At 40.6% G+C, this 16597-nt stretch overlaps 4 protein-coding genes across 6 annotated transcripts; 1 reads left to right on the top strand and 3 right to left on the bottom strand.

The window, feature by feature from the left end:
* Window positions 1–648: 648 nt before the first annotated feature.
* LOC142883428 (KH domain-containing, RNA-binding, signal transduction-associated protein 2-like) lies at window positions 649–5472 on the bottom strand. 2 transcript variants are annotated; one of them, XR_012926050.1, is made up of 12 exons: window positions 5332–5472; window positions 5021–5162; window positions 4419–4546; window positions 4193–4309; window positions 3962–4108; window positions 3743–3870; window positions 3370–3631; window positions 3198–3274; window positions 3054–3115; window positions 2751–2925; window positions 932–990; window positions 649–860 (listed from the first exon to the last, which is right to left on the bottom strand). XR_012926050.1 is itself a non-coding variant. In XM_076018295.1 (10 exons), the coding sequence occupies exons 1-10, from the start codon at window positions 5461–5463 to the stop codon at window positions 2816–2818; spliced, it is 1305 nt and encodes a 434-aa protein (XP_075874410.1). In that variant the 5' UTR covers window positions 5464–5472; the 3' UTR covers window positions 2700–2815. The 2 variants fall into 2 exon arrangements, 1 of the variants encoding a protein (XP_075874410.1); XM_076018295.1 differs by lacking the exons at window positions 649–860; window positions 932–990 and having other exon boundaries at window positions 2700–2925.
* A 502-nt stretch (window positions 5473–5974) lies between these two features.
* zbtb8os (zinc finger and BTB domain containing 8 opposite strand) lies at window positions 5975–8851 on the bottom strand. The gene is made up of 7 exons (XM_076018296.1): window positions 8652–8851; window positions 8086–8110; window positions 7886–8007; window positions 7699–7781; window positions 7547–7599; window positions 6870–6906; window positions 5975–6709 (listed from the first exon to the last, which is right to left on the bottom strand). Exons 1-7 carry the CDS (start codon window positions 8731–8733, stop codon window positions 6623–6625), a joined length of 489 nt encoding a protein of 162 aa, XP_075874411.1. The 5' UTR covers window positions 8734–8851; the 3' UTR covers window positions 5975–6622.
* Window positions 8852–9328: 477 nt separating this feature from the next.
* On the top strand, window positions 9329–13238 carry LOC142883425 (histone-binding protein RBBP4). Of its 2 annotated transcripts, XM_076018291.1 has the most exons (12): window positions 9329–9488; window positions 9955–10102; window positions 10214–10359; window positions 10786–10959; window positions 11048–11163; window positions 11303–11463; window positions 11590–11716; window positions 11833–11910; window positions 12255–12389; window positions 12483–12593; window positions 12684–12717; window positions 12804–13238. In XM_076018291.1, the coding sequence occupies exons 1-12, from the start codon at window positions 9473–9475 to the stop codon at window positions 12815–12817; spliced, it is 1260 nt and encodes a 419-aa protein (XP_075874406.1). In that variant the 5' UTR covers window positions 9329–9472; the 3' UTR covers window positions 12818–13238. The 2 variants fall into 2 exon arrangements, with proteins under 2 accessions (XP_075874406.1, XP_075874405.1); XM_076018290.1 differs by having other exon boundaries at window positions 12684–13238.
* On the bottom strand, window positions 13100–16483 carry LOC142883426 (syncoilin-like). Its single transcript, XM_076018292.1, has 5 exons — window positions 15101–16483; window positions 14649–15001; window positions 13659–14069; window positions 13468–13592; window positions 13100–13389 (listed from the first exon to the last, which is right to left on the bottom strand). Exons 1-5 carry the CDS (start codon window positions 15132–15134, stop codon window positions 13317–13319), a joined length of 996 nt encoding a protein of 331 aa, XP_075874407.1. The 5' UTR covers window positions 15135–16483; the 3' UTR covers window positions 13100–13316.
* Window positions 16484–16597: the final 114 nt, after the last annotated feature.

Here is a 16597-nt window from a genome sequence, read left to right as displayed (position 1 = left end):
ACTCACGTGATTGTCAGATTATTGAGAGTCATACCTGGAGATCCATGTGATAACATTCATTCAGTTCCTTTCACTGAGGCACAGACTTTATGGTGCAACATGTTTGACTTGTGGAAGGGCATCTGGACTATTTGACCTGCGTGATTGAGGCTAAAATGTTACGAAGTCTGTGTGTGCAATCGACATGTGGAATATTTGTCCACCAAAATCTGAACAATCCAGCTGTTTTGCAAGACGGACACTGCTGTTAACACATCATTTGCACATGAAATTGGCAGTTGTGAAAAAGTGTTTGGCCACTTCATTCAATCAGGACTTTGAAGCAGATTTATTATTTATGGGATTAATTTACACATATTTCCTGATTCAAATTGCATGAAGAAACACCCAGCGTCACCTTCGACAATAGAATACTGAAAATAAAAAACCCTCTGTATAAGCATTACGTAGGAAAAACCCCACTAACAAATTAGAATTTAAAACCAAATATTTAAAAGATCTTTAAAATGGGAATAGATTTAACTTGTGCCTATAAACCTACATTCTACATACTTTCAAGGGTCCAGAAAATGAATGCAAGAGAATTGGTTAAGTTATCCTCATCAAAGGTCTGCAACTATCAACAGGCACTTTAGAACAAAATTAAAACACGTTTCTTAAAAACTTTATTTCAATATAAAAATGGATACTTCTCAATCTGGACAAATATACACATGTACAAGTTGAAAAAACAAAAACAAAAAAACATCAAAAAGCAGGAACATTGCATATGTGAGTTTTCCTCCCTGACACGGAAAGCTCCCTTGGATGATCCAAAATGAGAAAAAAAAAAAGTTGTTTCCACCAATTATCCAGCCCACCTGCGAAAAGGAACAGGAATTAGTTAACCAAGCTCACCACATTCAATGCGAGTAATTTTCTCCCAACTGACCTTCGGTGGCAGGACGTCTGGAGTGAAATTCATCGGCTTGCACGACACAGATGTGCAACCTAAGAAAGGAAAGACTAATGAGATCAGGGACACCTCAATGCAACAATGCAAGGAAAAAAAAGAGAGCAAAAGTGGAAAAGACACATGCAACACTAATTTAACATAACGAGTGTATCATGCAACTCAAGCTGGCGGGGTTTGGTCCGTCAATGGGATGTTTTAAAGCCTTGAGTACAACTAATAGTTTTTCATTAATCCACAATCTAAAGTGATGTAAAAATGATATTGATAAGTATTGAGTTAAGTGAATACATTCATCATAGGTTTTATTTGAGCAAGAGTTGCATCACAACCATCACTGATTGTTTTGTGCGATTGTTTTTTTTTTTTTTGGTTGATGTTGCTCGAAAAAACTACAGATAGCTTAATTTTTTAAATACTTGAGTGTTTTTGATGTTTTGGATGAATTGCACTACTTGATGTTTTACACAGAAAACAATACAAAAATCTAACAAAGGAGTGTTGGGGTTAGTTTTACCTTCTTGTGGCGATCTTTAGGCTTTTAGAATCCTCTCCTCTGCGATTTTTTTCTTTTATAAAAAGCAGCCAGCATGACTTTGCATCAAAGTCAAGTAAGTTTCCTGCAAGCTTGATTTGAAATACTGTTGAAATTCAGTTATTTCAAGTGGCTGAAGATACAGTGCTCTAATGAGAGGTTGGATAAATGCACTAACTAAGGTTGATGACAGTACACGTACAAAGCACTTTATCAAGTATTTGGCAGCATATCACCTCAAGGAAGTGAGTTTGTTTGTTTTTGAAGGGAACATTTCAGGCCCCAGTTAGGGAAGATTAAAAAAAAAAAAAAAAAAAACAGATAAAGAGAATGGGAGAATGGGCTCACTGTCAAAAGTAAAATACTTTTTTGTTTTTGGGAGGGAGGCTGATGTGAAAACATACAGCACAAATTATTCTATGTTGGTAAAAAACACTGAATAAAGCACTTTTACGAGCTGAAGGCATCCCTTTGGCACAACACAGGCAAAAAAACATGTTTAGATTGTTTAAAAAGAAACTAGAAACTTTATTGAAACACGTACTGCAGAAACATTTTGGAAATATTTAGTAGCCTATTTAGCCAAAAGTACACAAGCATATTGCATTTTGAGACGAGACGATCTTGAGCATACACACTTGTTCTGAGGTTATGTACAAAATATTGAGTTGGCTGCAGCCTTTCATAAACAAAGCAAGAGTTGTTAATCCTTTGTGCTCGTTCATAAGCTGTTATTTTGCAATTCAAAAGTGAGCCATAGTAAAGAAACTGTGGGGAGTTGTAAATAGACGCTTTTTACTAAGTCAAATTGATTTCAGTTGGATTTTAGGAGTTCCTATATTGTTACACAAGGTTACATTTTGTACTGTAGTAGTATTATGCACAACATCTCAGGGCTGTGTTTGAGTTTGAAACGACGTCTATTTTAGTTCACGTAACATTGATGGATGATTAAATTTTGTTCACTCAGTCTTTTTAGAACAAAATGGAGTCTATGTCAGGAGTTTAACGCCACAACAACATTTTGTTCAGAACAATTAACTTAAACGGTAATCATTAGGAATCACTAAAATCTTTGTTAGATTTATTATGACTGCCAACTATGAAAAATTAAACATTAAACAGTAACAGGTATAAACAATAAAATACCTTGGGGTTCATTTTCCTCATCTGGCTACATCCAACAAAAAGTTACTACCACGTATTTTAAAAAATAAAATAAAATAACCATAAAAAAGGGAGGAACAAAAGGGAGAAAATTACTTTTGAGTAGCTCAGAGAGTTACAATCTGAGACAGTTGATGTAACAACTCTCTACCAGAGGCCGTTCAGTATCTTCCGTATGGATGCTCCCTGTATGCACCCTTTGCCTGTCTGGCTGCTGGGGCTTTGCCTCCAGCTCCGGAGTTGGCCCATGAGTTGTCCCAGTCTTCTTGTCCTAGGTGGATAAATGGGATGAAGACAGACAATTAAATATGAAAACAGGTAGAAAACAGGACAGCTCATCTGTCAAAGGCCAAGGCAGTGCGTAATGTGGTGAACTGGGTTGGAATTTAACAATCTTACCGTAAGCCTCGTATGGTGTTTCTTGGGCCTCTCCATGTCCGTAGTCGTAATATTCAGTTTCTCTGTGGGCAGCAAGCAAAATAAAATGAATAAAAGTGGAATCGTAGCTTTGCTTAACAGAGCCAAAATTATAAATTTGCTTACGCAGGTGCCGCTTGCTGACTGTAGTAGCTTTCATATCCCTCATATGAAGGTTCTGCATATTGCTCTTCATAGGCAGCCTAGAATAAAAATCAAAAAGTTGATCAGAACCAATGGTTCCCATCCTAGAAAATTCCCATATGTAATGGCAGAACTACGATACACTCAAACGTACATAGTCCTCATAGGCTTCAGCTTTGGGTTGTGATGCTGAAGGGACCTGCTGGTGTGACAGTGCTGCAGCGGGCAGCATCCTTGGAGCTCCTGCTGTAGGGGGTCTGGAGCGAGTGGCAGCACCTCCTCTGTTAGCAGTAGGGGCAGGGGGTCCACCCCGACCAGATGGTCCGCCTCGTGGAGCATTGCCTCGTCCCATTGCTCCCCGTGGGGCTCCGCCACGCATCGCTCCGCGAGGGCCACCGCGCGGCATTCCCCGACCCCTTTTCAATAAAGGTGAATCAAATTAGCTATTGTTGGAAAAAAACTTCTTGATTAAAAAAAAAAAAAAAAAAAAAAGGGTATCAAACTCTGATACCAGTAAATGCTCAAACCTTGGTCCTCCAGCACCGGGGGGTCCACCTCTACCCCGTCCAAGTGGACCACCCCGTCCCCTGACTGAACCATCTTGGGATCCGTTCAGGAAGTGGGGGTCCATGTATGGTTCGTGTTCATTAGGTTCCTACAAACAAGGGAATGGCAGTTCATTGACTCTAGTTGAGTCATTAAAGACTATTTAACTTGGGATGCAAGATGTTCACTTGAATTCTCACCGGGATGAGGAACTTCTTGACCTCTTCCATGGCATAAGCCATACGATAATAGGCCTCTGGGATGGGCGCCATCACCTCAATGAACACATGCAGCTCCATGGCCAGGTGAGCATATTTGGCTTCGCCGCCCTTCCTGAGCTCTTCTTCCTAACAAAGCGGTAAGAGCAGATCATGAGTGCCCTGGACCACAATATTGGACCATTTCTGATGATCACAGCAAGCAAAACCAACCTTGTTCTTGTCCCTCATCGAACCTTTACCCAGAACTGAAATCTTGGCGCCAGTGTCCTCCTGCAGTCTCTTGATTGTGTTGCCCTGGGGTCCCAGAAGCTTTCCAACAAAGTTTACCTGTGTGACGCAGGATAATTTATTGGACATAATAGATCAGATATTTATTTGCATACTGGGGGGGGAGGGGGGACCCGTAAAATGTCAATGCTTGACAGCTACTACTCACCCTTGGGTACTGCTTGATCGGAATAAGAACTCGCTCTTTGAGCTTAAGGTTCTTGGTAGCAAAGAGGTCAAGATATGTTTCCTTTTCTGGCTCCTTCTTTGTTTCACCTTTCTGGAGTCTTTCAATCTCTGGAAGATATTGCGACAATTTATGTGTTTTGATTGCAGACATGATGAGCAATTTATTCATCTCCACTTTATACATTTCTTGTGGGCAAAAATTGCCAATTAATGATTATAAGTCTGTTTCATCTCAACTTATAACAACGTGAACAACTATGTTGCAGTCGGTATGACACATCTGTAAACGCAGAACAGTCCTTGCATTGACTTGGTGCGGATTCAAATAGCGCAACTTGCAAGTCAGACCTTCTTCACAGACTACGTTACGATTGTTGACTGAATTAAGACGCTTATGTAATTCTGCGAACAGAATCTGAGCGGGTTACGTCTAGGAGGAACTGACCCACATTGCCAAGAACCACGTGTTTTTTTTTTCACCGTTTATTCGGGCCTGTGTGGAGCGAAGGCCTGCGCCAGAATGAGCTAACAGATTAGCACGCTAGCTAGTTAGCTGAACACCAGTAAACGTGTTGACCATACCTGCAGAAATAAGCTTCATTGCATGAGTGAACGATGAGTCCAAACTGTCCTTTTCAGCCAGGAGCTCCGGGAGGTACTTTGTGTCTTCCATGTTTGTGCGTGTGTGCTTATTTTCTTCCTCTATCCTTAGCAGACGTTTGCTCTGTGGATGAAACGATGTGCAAAAAAAAAAAAAAAGAAGAAGATGGCTCAGTCCGACAGCTATATTCAATCAGACTAGCATGTACGAAACCTTACGCGTTTCGTTTACCAGAACACGAGCTAAATGCTTAAGGGGAGTCCCCGCGTCCAGAGAGGCATTGAAGCATTACCTGATTTAGTTTCTTGGTTTGCCTCCAGCACCCGGCACTGCTCTGTGGACAAAGGAGGAATGGCGTAGCTGCGCTTGAGACGTGAAAGGAAACGCAGGCGGGGGATGTGACGTCACTGCCAGAGTGCCCCATGAAAACCAAACTCCCTGAATAAAGTAGGCTATCACTTCAAAGTTCAACAATTTCCTCTAAGTTCTTTTTTCTTTCTTATTATTGTCATTGAGGGTGCCTTAAGATTCGTCTGAAAGCGCATGGCATGTTGGAGTGTCGTCATGCGAGTGTAAAAAACAAAACAAAAAAGAAATTCCAGTTTCCTGACACTGCAGGAAATATGGTTTCCCTGAGATCTTCATGGCATCAGACCCAATAGCTGTGAAAAGTCAACATTTTAAACTAATAACGGAAAACAAAATGGTAGTTCGTTTTGTATGTTTAAATCCTTCCAAGAAGCTTTCCAAGAAGTGTCACAAATGCTATTTAGAGGTCGTGTCTGGCTTGAGAGGACGCTCAAACCAAAACATTCACATAAGTCAAATTACTTTTTTGTCCAATGATCAAGCACCAACTGATATTTAATATGAATATATATAGACAAATAATTACATTATATGCGTATATATACATAACAAAAAGAATACAACAATTTTTAAGAATCACTTTTAATCACACAAGAAAAAAATAACCATCTGTTGATTTATTTACAACGATTGATAAGGCAGCAACATAATAGCAAATGTGTGATAAATAATTTCAAAATTAAGAATGCAAAGTAAAATCTGTTTTACGAACTTGAGAGAGCTATGTGGACTCCGTGCAAAGTATCTTCCTCAATATGGGACTGTAAACTCCCACTGCTCAAGGACACTCGAAATGTATACTTAGATCAGTGATTTATTTATTTATTTGTTTTTGTTTTTTTTGGGGGGGGGGCTCCTGAGTAGCTGCAGATCAGTTATGACCTCTCTAAATGTGATTCTTAAAGCCTGTATCTGCATAAGTTAAAAACAAGGGAAAGAAATCTTCTGTTGATTTATGTCATGCAAAACGTTTTTTTTAATTTAATTTAATTACATCCACATAAATAATTAATCTGTTTTTTCTGATCCCAGGCCAAAGGAAACAGATTCCCTTAAGAGACATCATGTGATTTTCTGTTCCAAAAAGCGAGAGTAAGAGAAAAGTAAAAGAAAATAGTTTTGACAATGACATGATCAATGTTTTGACTAAAATGACACTTGAACGTGCCAGAGATAGTCCAATTCCTATGAATCAGGAGTGTGCTGTGTTGACCTTATATATCGACTATCATAAAGATTTCTGGTTTTTCTTTGTCATGGATCTGCATTGCAGAATATGTAATGGCTTTCACCTCAGTCCCCTACATTAACAAAACAGGAAGAAAAAATATATTACTTATGTGTCAGTTAAATATTTCAAACTTATATTCCAAATTTTACATTTTTCAGAATCAACATTCTCAATTGTGTCATCATCCCAATTATTACACCACAAAGACATAAAGTAAAATTCCTGGTTACCTGCGGATGTTTCTCTAGGGAGAATTCTTCACCCCATCTTCAAATGAACAAGAAAAAAAATGATTTTAATATCTGCATCTTGTGTGCAATAAATACAAGTTGAAAGTTAAGATCACTCTCAATTGAAATTTCACACATTTAGTTCTAATCCCAATGTCACCTAAACCTCTAGAGGCATAACACAAATAATCATGTATCTTTTATCAAGCCAAATAATGCTACCCAATGGAAGGAAAGTGTATTAAGGATTCAAACGTAAGAAAAAATACCAACAACTGTTAAGACAGGTTCAGGTGCATGTTTTGTTTTCATCTGGGTCACAACAATACATGTGCACTTGGCAGAATTCCTGATATTTGTGACAAGCATCGATAATATATGTGTTATAAAATGCAACCAGTCAGTCTTTTGAACGAAGACAGCCTGTGATAACACTAAGAGCATCAGAAATTTGGGATAAACATCTCAAAGTACGACTGCTTTTGCTGCCTATGTCAAATTAGTGACGCAGATGTTTTATTTTTGTATCTGTCACCAGTGCCACCTCTCCCAGCTCTTGCCCTCCAAAATTAATATTAGTACAGGAACATCCCGAGGTGCACTGAGGTCAGTTTCATTATTGCAAACATTAAATATCAGTTCTCCTCCCTGTTCTGTTGTGGAGATGATCAACATACCCGATGGAGCGGATCTTGAAGTGCATTCTGTCTATGCTCAAAACTTTGATTTCCTAATGGAGATGTTGTCAGGACACACAGACGGAGAAAAAAACAAATCAGGTTAGAGCAAAATGAAAGTAAATTGCTGAACTATTGCTGGACCAACATACCCTAGGAACGAAGAAGAGGTCAGCACAAAATTTGAACAACCAGTCATCTAGGAAGTGGTAGAGAAGAGACTCCATGTCATGACCTATACAGAAAATAGAGACATATGTAGCGTTCAGTTAGTCGTCTGGCAGCAACACGGCTAATACATGAAAACAATACGGTACCACTCAAACTGTGAACTCTGACCTTCTGATTCAACATCCACAGTATCCAGAGGTTCCACTGTCTCTGTATCTGTCATGTAGCCAAACATACCCATGGCACACTGCTCAAATGCTTCCTCCAGAGAGTTCCCCCACGAGTGGATCCTAAAAAGAATTTAAATCGCATGAAGTCAACCACACAGGGACATATAATCAAACAAATATACCAAAAGTCATACTCACTGTACATCGGCTGTGTGATCCAAGTCTGTAAAAGTAAAGCATATATGTACATGATCAGACATACCAAGATGGGACATAGGGTACCAGCTGATTTCCAGAGTGGAAGGAAATTCTTGCCAACAGTCAATTTTTCATGTCCCCCCCCCCCCCCCCCCCAAAAAAATGCAAGAGTTTAGTTGATGTTGGGCATCTTAAGGCGCCTCAATTAATTAATCAATCACCTTAATTAATCAATGAAGTATCTATCTATCTATCTATCTATCTATCTATCACAAAACTGTAAATATACTATGTTAAAAGTATTTTTGCGTCATGCAACTTCACCGTGGAAACTTTGTATCCTACGTTGCCTTGCTGCCTTCAGTACCTTTTCCTTTATATATTGTTCTTGTGCTCTTCTCAATTACTCTTATTTTAGACATGAAACCTAAACACATTATGTAACAATTTAATTGAGTTGTGTATTATACTGTCAGGACATTTTAGTTTACCTATTAGACTGCCACAAGGCTTACAAGTAAACATGCTAAAGAAACTTGCTAAATTAAGATATCAGCATCACTCACATTCGTATTTCTTGGTAATCGGTGGGTATTTTGCCTTGGTAGCTTTTTGTCCCTCTGTCAAATCTAACACACGGTCGTCCATTATGTTTGTGACTGTTTTCAGCTTCAAAAATAATAAATTGTAGTGCGTAGTATTCCTGATGCAACGGTGGCTAGCACTTAGCAAGGAACACCGGTGTTTTGGAGAAAATTGTGTGCGCCGCGCAGGAGTTGGCAACGGAATGGCAACAGGGACATAATTGTTGCAGCATAACTATATTTTCAAACGTAATAGTACAATATTCTTGCTACGCTCTTCAAACCCAAACAAAGTAAAGTGCCATCGGTGTTGACTGTTTTGTGAAATTTGTACAGCTAGAACAACATCATATTAAATAGCAAACGCCCTGTGACAATTATTGATATCAACAACGACAGCATATGCTGTTAAATAACAATAAAATAAACAACAACCGCGATTTACTAATGATTTGTATGTGTTTGTTTGTTTGTTTGTTTGTATGATTTTAAATGGCCCATTTTAAGGTTGTTGTTTTGTATTATTTATTACAGAAACAAAATTATAAGGTTTGCCTTTTCGTTTTGGTTGGTGCAGGGTAGACACGATATCGGTAGGCACGCTAAAGTCAGCATAACACCGGAAGAGCCATTTCCGGATGTTGTATAAACGTTGCTGAAACTACTTCCTGTCGCGTTTACCGGGGAATTTGCCAGTGGTGCTCTACGGACTTGGCGCCATAGCAAAGCACGGGGCTGTCTTCAAATCGCTTTCCACAGGAATTGGCACTTGTTACCAATTTACGCTGAATATCTGCGACACAATGACCGATAAAGACGGTATGGGTGTTTTAACTTTTCGAGGAATTACTCAATTATACTTCCGAAACATTAACAACAAAAGAACTGTTCAAGATATACGCTGGTGGTTGGCGCGCCACGGCTGCCCTCATTGTCACACACTAGTCAGCTAACTGTCGGCTAACAACACCGGACTAGTTATTCTTTTAGTTAGCGGAAGTTGTTTAAGATCACCTTATTTTAATGCCCTCTGTGTTTCATTTAGTGTCTATATGGACAATGGTTTAAAGCTAAGTTGAAGAATGGAAACATAGGCCAACCTTAGCCAACCAGCAAAGTAGTTCGCAGCTATAGTTGTGTAGAATAGATAGTCCAACATGATACGAAGTCACAGGGGTACATTTAACGTCACCTTACGAACATTAAGCACAGTAGAAGTAGTAGTAATTTGTTTTTGCTTGGGTTTTCCACAATTATTACTCAATTGTATTCACCTTTCACACAGCTGCGTTTGATGATGCAGTGGAGGAGAGGGTGATCAATGAGGAGTACAAGATCTGGAAGAAGAACACCCCCTTTCTCTACGATCTGGTCATGACCCATGCTCTGGAGTGGCCCAGCCTGACTGCCCAGTGGCTGCCCGATGTCACAAGGTGAATATCATTTCTACTGCACCATGGCAGATGACAAGCTTGTCTGAAATGGGGAACCTTTCTTCTCTTCCATTTCTTAGATGACTGAATAACCTGTGTGTGTCATGACAGGCCTGAGGGGAAAGACTACAGTGTGCACAGGCTGGTTCTGGGGACGCACACCTCTGACGAACAGAACCATCTCGTTATTGCCAGTGTTCAGCTTCCAAATGATGATGCCCAGTTTGACGCCTCGCACTACGACAGCGAAAAAGGAGGTGAGGACGGCTTGGAAAGGTCGCAAATTAGAACCATTAATGACATTTATTGTCTTAAATATATTCAGTTTTTTTTTCTGTTGGATTAATTTTTTCACATTAAAAAGTATTTAAAAACGTTTAAAGCAACAAGCTTACAGTGTTATTTTTAAACCAATGCTTTAAAAATCCAAGAAACATTCATTGCCACCTGGCAAATTTGGCCTTTAAATTGTGATAATGTTTTGTGAGCAAAAAGCCAAATCTGGTACAAAATTCTCTCCTAGTCAACCAGTTGTTTCAGCTTTAAATCTGCACTGTAAAACATTTTATTCAGTCACTGTTTCGAAAATAATGTCTGTAATTAAATATTTTAAATAATATGTAAGATGCAAATCATGCATATAGATAAATACGCATATATTGTGTCATGTTCTTTTTCATCAGAGTTTGGAGGCTTTGGGTCTGTAAGTGGAAAGATCGAGATTGAGATCAAGATCAACCACGAGGGGGAAGTGAACAGAGCCCGCTACATGCCTCAGAACCCCTGCATCATTGCCACCAAGACGCCTACTTGTGACGTACTGGTCTTCGATTACACAAAGCACCCGTCCAAACCTGGTCAGGATTACTGCCAGTTCAAAATTCTATTCGGCAAGTTTCATCTTTTCATTTTAGCGTGAATGTTTTATTTTTATTTTCATTGCAGACCCTTCTGGGGAGTGCCACCCAGATTTGCGGTTGCGAGGCCACCAAAAAGAGGGTTATGGCCTCTCTTGGAGCCCAAACCTCAGCGGCTGTTTGCTCAGTGCGTCTGACGACCATGTAAGAAAGCCTTTCATTTCATCCCTGTATGGCAATGGAATTGTCAGTGTAACCATCTAAAAAAAAAAAACTTGACTTTATTTGATGTTTTTAATTATACATCTATTTTATTATTTTGCTTCTCTGCTTTGATTTATAGACTATCTGTCTGTGGGACATCAGTGCTGTGCCCAAGGAAGGAAAGATTGTCGATGCCAAGACCATCTTCATTGGCCACACTGCCGTAGTGGAGGACGTTTCCTGGCACCCTCTTCACGAGTCACTTTTTGGATCGGTGGCTGATGACCACAAACTCATGATGTGAGCGGCTTGAACACGATCATCCAATATTGATTTGCTACTGGTGCCAGATTGGCTGTTCTTGACTCGTCGAAGATTTTTTTTTTTTTTTTGGTAAAGATTCTTTTTATTTACTTCCTGACACAGTTGGGACACTCGGTCCAACAACACCTCCAAGCCCAGCCATGCAGTGGACGCCCACACAGCTGAGGTGAACTGCCTGTCATTCAATCCGTACAGCGAGTTCATCCTGGCCACCGGCTCTGCAGACAAGGTCGGTTCACTGTCACACTGGAGCTGTTTCACAACCCGATTCTGTTGTGTTAAAGAAAAAGAGCTGTTTTTATAATGTTTCGGTCTGCCACTTCATTAACATACTTGTGTTTTTAGACTGTGGCTCTTTGGGACTTGAGGAACTTGAAGTTGAAGCTGCATTCCTTTGAGTCTCACAAAGATGAAATCTTTCAGGTAAAGAAAATCTATAAACTTGATTTACTGTCAAATAAATTCTAAAATGTTGCTTTTATTGACTCTAAATTCTCACCCGTCCACCTTCCCCATCCCACTAATAAGACAAAAAAACATTGGTACACACTATAATTGAGAATTTCTTTTTTCTTTTATTTTTTTTCTTTCATTTTAACAAGCCATTGTTTAATTTTACGCAGCGTGTTTTAGAACGACAAGCATCGCACAGAAGAATAATTAGAAAACGACGAGTCTTGCCGTTAGACCAGTCTAGCTGTTTGCCTTATGCTGAGTGAAGCGTTGCGCTGCAGGAGCTGAACTCGTGTTGCCGCTCTGCCCAACAGGTCCAGTGGTCTCCCCACAACGAGACCATCCTGGCCTCCAGCGGCACCGACAGGAGGCTCAACGTGTGGGACCTCAGCAAGATCGGCGAGGAGCAGTCGCCGGAGGACGGCGAGGACGGTCCTCCCGAGCTGCTGGTCAGTCTCAACAAACGCGTTCATCGCGCCGAGCCTCGCCACGAGCCCCCTCGCCTCTCAAGTGACCACTTGTCCCGTTCCGTTTCCCATCAGTTCATCCACGGCGGACACACGGCCAAGATCTCAGACTTCTCGTGGAACCCCAACGAGCCGTGGGTCATCTGCTCCGTATCGGAGGACAACATCATGCAAGTGTGGCAGATGGTGAGAGCTTTGCGAGATAATGAGAATGCTGTTTTTAATATTGCCTAATTACATCTTATTAAGTGTCCAATCTATCTGTTGGTGCTTCAGGCTGAAAACATCTACAATGACGAGGATCCCGAAGGTGCTGCAGATTCAGAAATCCAAGCGTGAGCTCAGCCTCCCCCTTTTAAGCTGCCTAATAAAAATAGATTTATGCTCTGATTTCAGGTGATTTCAAGTGAATAAGCAGTGAAGTCTTTTAAAACTGAAGTGGGCCAGCAGTGATTTTTGTAGGACAAAGGAACCACATCAGAACACTGCATTACCATCATCTTGTTAAGTATTTATAACTGCTCCAGCATTTCTTTTTTTTATTCCATCCACCAACTGTGGATTGTGAAAGAACTGTCACACATCTGTCCACCAGTTTAAGTTCTGCTTTGGATTTACTTCTTTCATCCTGATTACTTGTGAAAACATTTCTACCGAGATCCAGTTTCACTTAAAGTGTGCATGCGTTCGTATTTTTCCTTTGCTTTCTAAAGAGTAGGATTTTTTTTTTTTAGAATACATGGTGCCTGTTGTCTTCTGTCCTCTGTTTTCTTTACCGTGTCTTATCTTTTGTGACCGTATCTATATTCATAATAAAATATTCATACTTAACATGTTGTGGTGTTCCTTTTTTGATTGGCATAGCATTTCAGATGAGATAAATACTGGAGTAACTCCCTGTGCTGAGTGTTAAAAATATCCACTGGAAGCAAATATATGGGGATCTGCGTCTGCAGTGGTTTCCTGTGGCGCCTCTGGTTCTCTACAAACAGAGGTGTCCATTTTTATTATTTGCATTAGTTTCAACATTAAACAAATAAGGATTTAAAGGCAAACATACCTCAGAGATTCAAGTTCACTCAAAATGGAACTGTTGCGTTCCTCCACATCTTTCTTCATTTTTTCTTGTACCTTCCATTCCACCTGTAGTACTCTGAGAGTCTCTTCCAGAATCTCAACTGTCTCCTACGGCAAAAAGTGATATTACTCCGGCTTTATCAGACCACTTTGACACACTTTTAGTTTGTGTACCTCATATTCTGTGACGCTCCCCTCCATCTCGCTTTCCATCAGAGTGAGCCTCTGCTCCAAACAGACCCTCTGCACCTCCAATCTCTGTAGCTCCGCTCTCAACGGTCCCACGCGGGCCTTCAGGTCCACCTTCTGCTCCCTGATCTTCCTCAGAGCCTCCTCCCCCATCTGCCGTCTCCTCAGTAGGGCCACGAGCCGAGGCTCGTACCAGCCACCCAGTGCCTCCATGCAGCCGCTGAGTCGACGCTGCAGCCGGATGGAAGCCTGGCGGCACTGGCCAACATCGCTCGCTGTCCTGGACCTGTGCGGCTTGGTAGCCTCAGCCTTCAAGGCGGCAAGCTGGTTCTGATGGGCCTCACGGAGTTGGAGCAACTCCACCGTTAAGATTTGTATGTGAGCCTTGAACTCTTCCTATGGATAGAACTGACTTTCATTAAAAATGTAGAAAAACATAGCTGGGCACAATAAAACAATGTTTCTTTAATTTCCTGAATTTAATTTTTTACATGTAAAGCATTTTTTTTCTTCATAATTTATTGATGTATTTGGCCATTTTCAGATCCTTATTTTTTTTGCCCAGGACTGTACTGGAGCAGCCTTGTGCTGGATATTTAGCCCTCTGTTTACAGCTTCCTGCCAAAAGGCTCCTGTTAAGTTTCTGGCTAATTTTAATGCTTTGCTTGACCTTGCACATGCTTGGGACAAAAATACAGTGGTTTCAGAGGGCAGAGTCAACATTAAACTTGTAAAGGTATCAATCCCTTGTGTGACATCACAAAGGGCTGATTACCAGAACTATGTAAATTAGAGCACTAAGTGGAAAGGAAACTGAAAACAGTATTTTTCAGTAATTTAGACTCCACATAATTTGGAACAGATATTTGTGTTAATTCATAATATTGCATTTGTTGAGTTCAAACTTCTGCAGAAAGGCGGTTGAAGTTGCACCACAAAGGGAAAACAATCATGGTAAGACAAGAGGTTGCTTACCCTCGTAATAACAGACTGAGCCACTTCGTACTTTTGTGTCTCCAGCGTCACCTGGCTCTGAATGCAGTCTCTCGCTGCAGCAAACAGTTTCCTCTTCACGCGCACGACTTCCTCAAAAACAGCAGCGTGACTGAGCTGGGCCACGCTGAGCATCCTGTGTGTCTCCTGCAGCTCCCTCCTCAGGATCTCCAGCTCTCTCAGCATGGGTTCATGCAGACCGAGGAGCTCCTGGATGTGCTGGTTTCTTTGTGTCTCCAGATGCGACACTTGCTGGATGCAGTGGTCAAAAAGCTTCCTTAGTCTGTCTGTGACTGTCCAGTCTGTGCGTATGACAGGGTGTCGTTGAAACTCATCTGGAAGAATAATATCATGTGTTGAGTCCGTGTGTCTGTCATATGGAATATTCTCAAAGAATTTGTGTCCCATACGTGACTCTTCAACAAATCTCATACTTTTCACTGTGTCAGCTGACGCTGATTTGTCCATGAGTGCCTTAAAGTGAAATTGAAAAGAGAAGGTGAGACGTCGTTAACCGTGTCACTCACTGCAAACAGTGATGACGTTAAGACTCATCTCATCTAGCCGCTCTTTTAACATGCAAAACAGAGTGTTGGAGTGGAAATTTCATGCTGATGTGAAAGATGAAAAGTTCACACGCTAACTTACTTAGTTTTGAGGTGATATTCCAGGTAAATGGCCACACGGATATATATTTTTGAATTTAAGTTTGAGAACAGCTCAGCAGTGTGTCCGTCTCCATGAAAATAGATTTACATGTATTAATAGAGGCCCAGACTGGAAACTCAATCTAAGGCTTTCTCATTCCCCCACTTGGTCCAAGAAGCTGCATGGATCAGCTCTCACATGTCTGGGCCAGCCAGGATTGTTGGAAGGTTATATTTATACAACTTGTTTTTTTGAGCACGTAAGAAGATAATAGCATCAGAACTGAAAACTGTTTAAGCAATAGCCTTACTGAACGTTGTGCATGAAAACATTTAGCCCCAAGGAACTGCGCAGGCCCGTGCAGGTCCGTGCAGGCTATTCTTTTTATAGCCTCTCTTTTTGTGATGAGCGTCTCTAAAAGAGTCTCGATGATTCTTTATAGTTGTTGTTGCGTTTTACCTTCTGAAAACCTATCGCACAAAAAGAGAAAGAAGAGATTATATCCAACAAGTGCTGGGATATGCAAAGAGGAAAATTAGTAGTTGTCCATAACTACTAAGTGCAACTGCCTTTTAAAAAAATGTATATTCACTGTGATATTTAACGATTTACATAAAAATGACTAGAGTGAGACAGTGAAGGGAAAAAAAGGACAACGGTTATGTTGGTTGAATTTTGAGCACCAAAACATTTTGTTCAGTGTCAGAGTTTTTTTTGGTTGTTGTTTTTTTTTTTAAATGAGGGATCAAATCAAAGTACAGTGACATGTTCTGTCTTGTTCATACTGAAGAATTATTCTGTCAAATCAAGTAAATGGATTAAATGAATTAAAAAAACAAACAACTTTATCCATGGGATTAAATCTAACAGACTCGAACGAGTCACGTTCGACACATTTGTACCTGCCATCTTCTCCTCATTATATTTTTCAAAAATACGTAGTGAATATAGTGCAGCACATGAAAAGATTTGTTATCACAGTTTTTTTTGTAAATGTGTGTATATGTATAGCTGAGACCGGAAATATGAATTTAATACGCCCCAGGAATGATTATACAGACATCAGGGCCTAATGTCTACAAGAAGAAGAAACCGGCTGGGACTGTTGATTCAGTCAACACTGTGCACTTTGCATAAAATAAACAAGCGCAAACCCAGCGTGGGAAAATTCATGCCACCCATTGCTCGCCGTGAGCCAGCGTGCTGTTCGGCTCCGCCGCCGCTAGATGTCCTCGTTGCACCGACCGCAGGCCCCGCCGCTCTCACCTGGGCTCGTCCAGCCT

Source organism: Nelusetta ayraudi, unplaced genomic scaffold (assembly GCF_046127955.1).
Source record: "Nelusetta ayraudi isolate G7.1 ecotype Tasmania unplaced genomic scaffold, CSIRO-AGI_Nayr_v1 ptg000007l, whole genome shotgun sequence".
In the NCBI taxonomy this organism is placed as follows: Eukaryota; Metazoa; Chordata; class Actinopteri; order Tetraodontiformes; family Monacanthidae; genus Nelusetta; species Nelusetta ayraudi.
Note: the sequence above shows the minus strand (reverse complement) of the source record. Positions and strands in the feature narration are given on the sequence as shown.

Coding starts and splice junctions, on each gene's coding strand:
- LOC142883428 (XM_076018295.1), bottom strand. CDS start 5,463: ATGGGGCACTCTGGCAGTGACGTCACATCCCCCGCCTGCGTTTCCTTT. Junction 3,275..3,369: donor CTGAAGCCTATGAGGACTAT/GTACGTTTGAGT, acceptor TTTTTATTCTAG/GCTGCCTATGAAGAGCAATA. Junction 2,926..3,053: donor AACACCATACGAGGCTTACG/GTAAGATTGTTA, acceptor TTATCCACCTAG/GACAAGAAGACTGGGACAAC.
- zbtb8os (XM_076018296.1), bottom strand. CDS start 8,733: ATGGACGACCGTGTGTTAGATTTGACAGAGGGACAAAAAGCTACCAAG. Junction 7,782..7,885: donor TGTGGATGTTGAATCAGAAG/GTCAGAGTTCAC, acceptor TTTTCTGTATAG/GTCATGACATGGAGTCTCTT. Junction 7,600..7,698: donor ACCTCTTCTTCGTTCCTAGG/GTATGTTGGTCC, acceptor CATCTCCATTAG/GAAATCAAAGTTTTGAGCAT.
- LOC142883426 (XM_076018292.1), bottom strand. CDS start 15,134: ATGGACAAATCAGCGTCAGCTGACACAGTGAAAA. Junction 15,002..15,100: donor GTCAGCTGACACAGTGAAAA/GTATGAGATTTG, acceptor TTATTCTTCCAG/ATGAGTTTCAACGACACCCT. Junction 14,070..14,648: donor CTCAGTCTGTTATTACGAGG/GTAAGCAACCTC, acceptor TTCTATCCATAG/GAAGAGTTCAAGGCTCACAT.
- LOC142883425 (XM_076018290.1), top strand. Junction 11,464..11,589: donor GATGACCACAAACTCATGAT/GTGAGCGGCTTG, acceptor TTCCTGACACAG/TTGGGACACTCGGTCCAACA. Junction 11,717..11,832: donor CCACCGGCTCTGCAGACAAG/GTCGGTTCACTG, acceptor TTGTGTTTTTAG/ACTGTGGCTCTTTGGGACTT.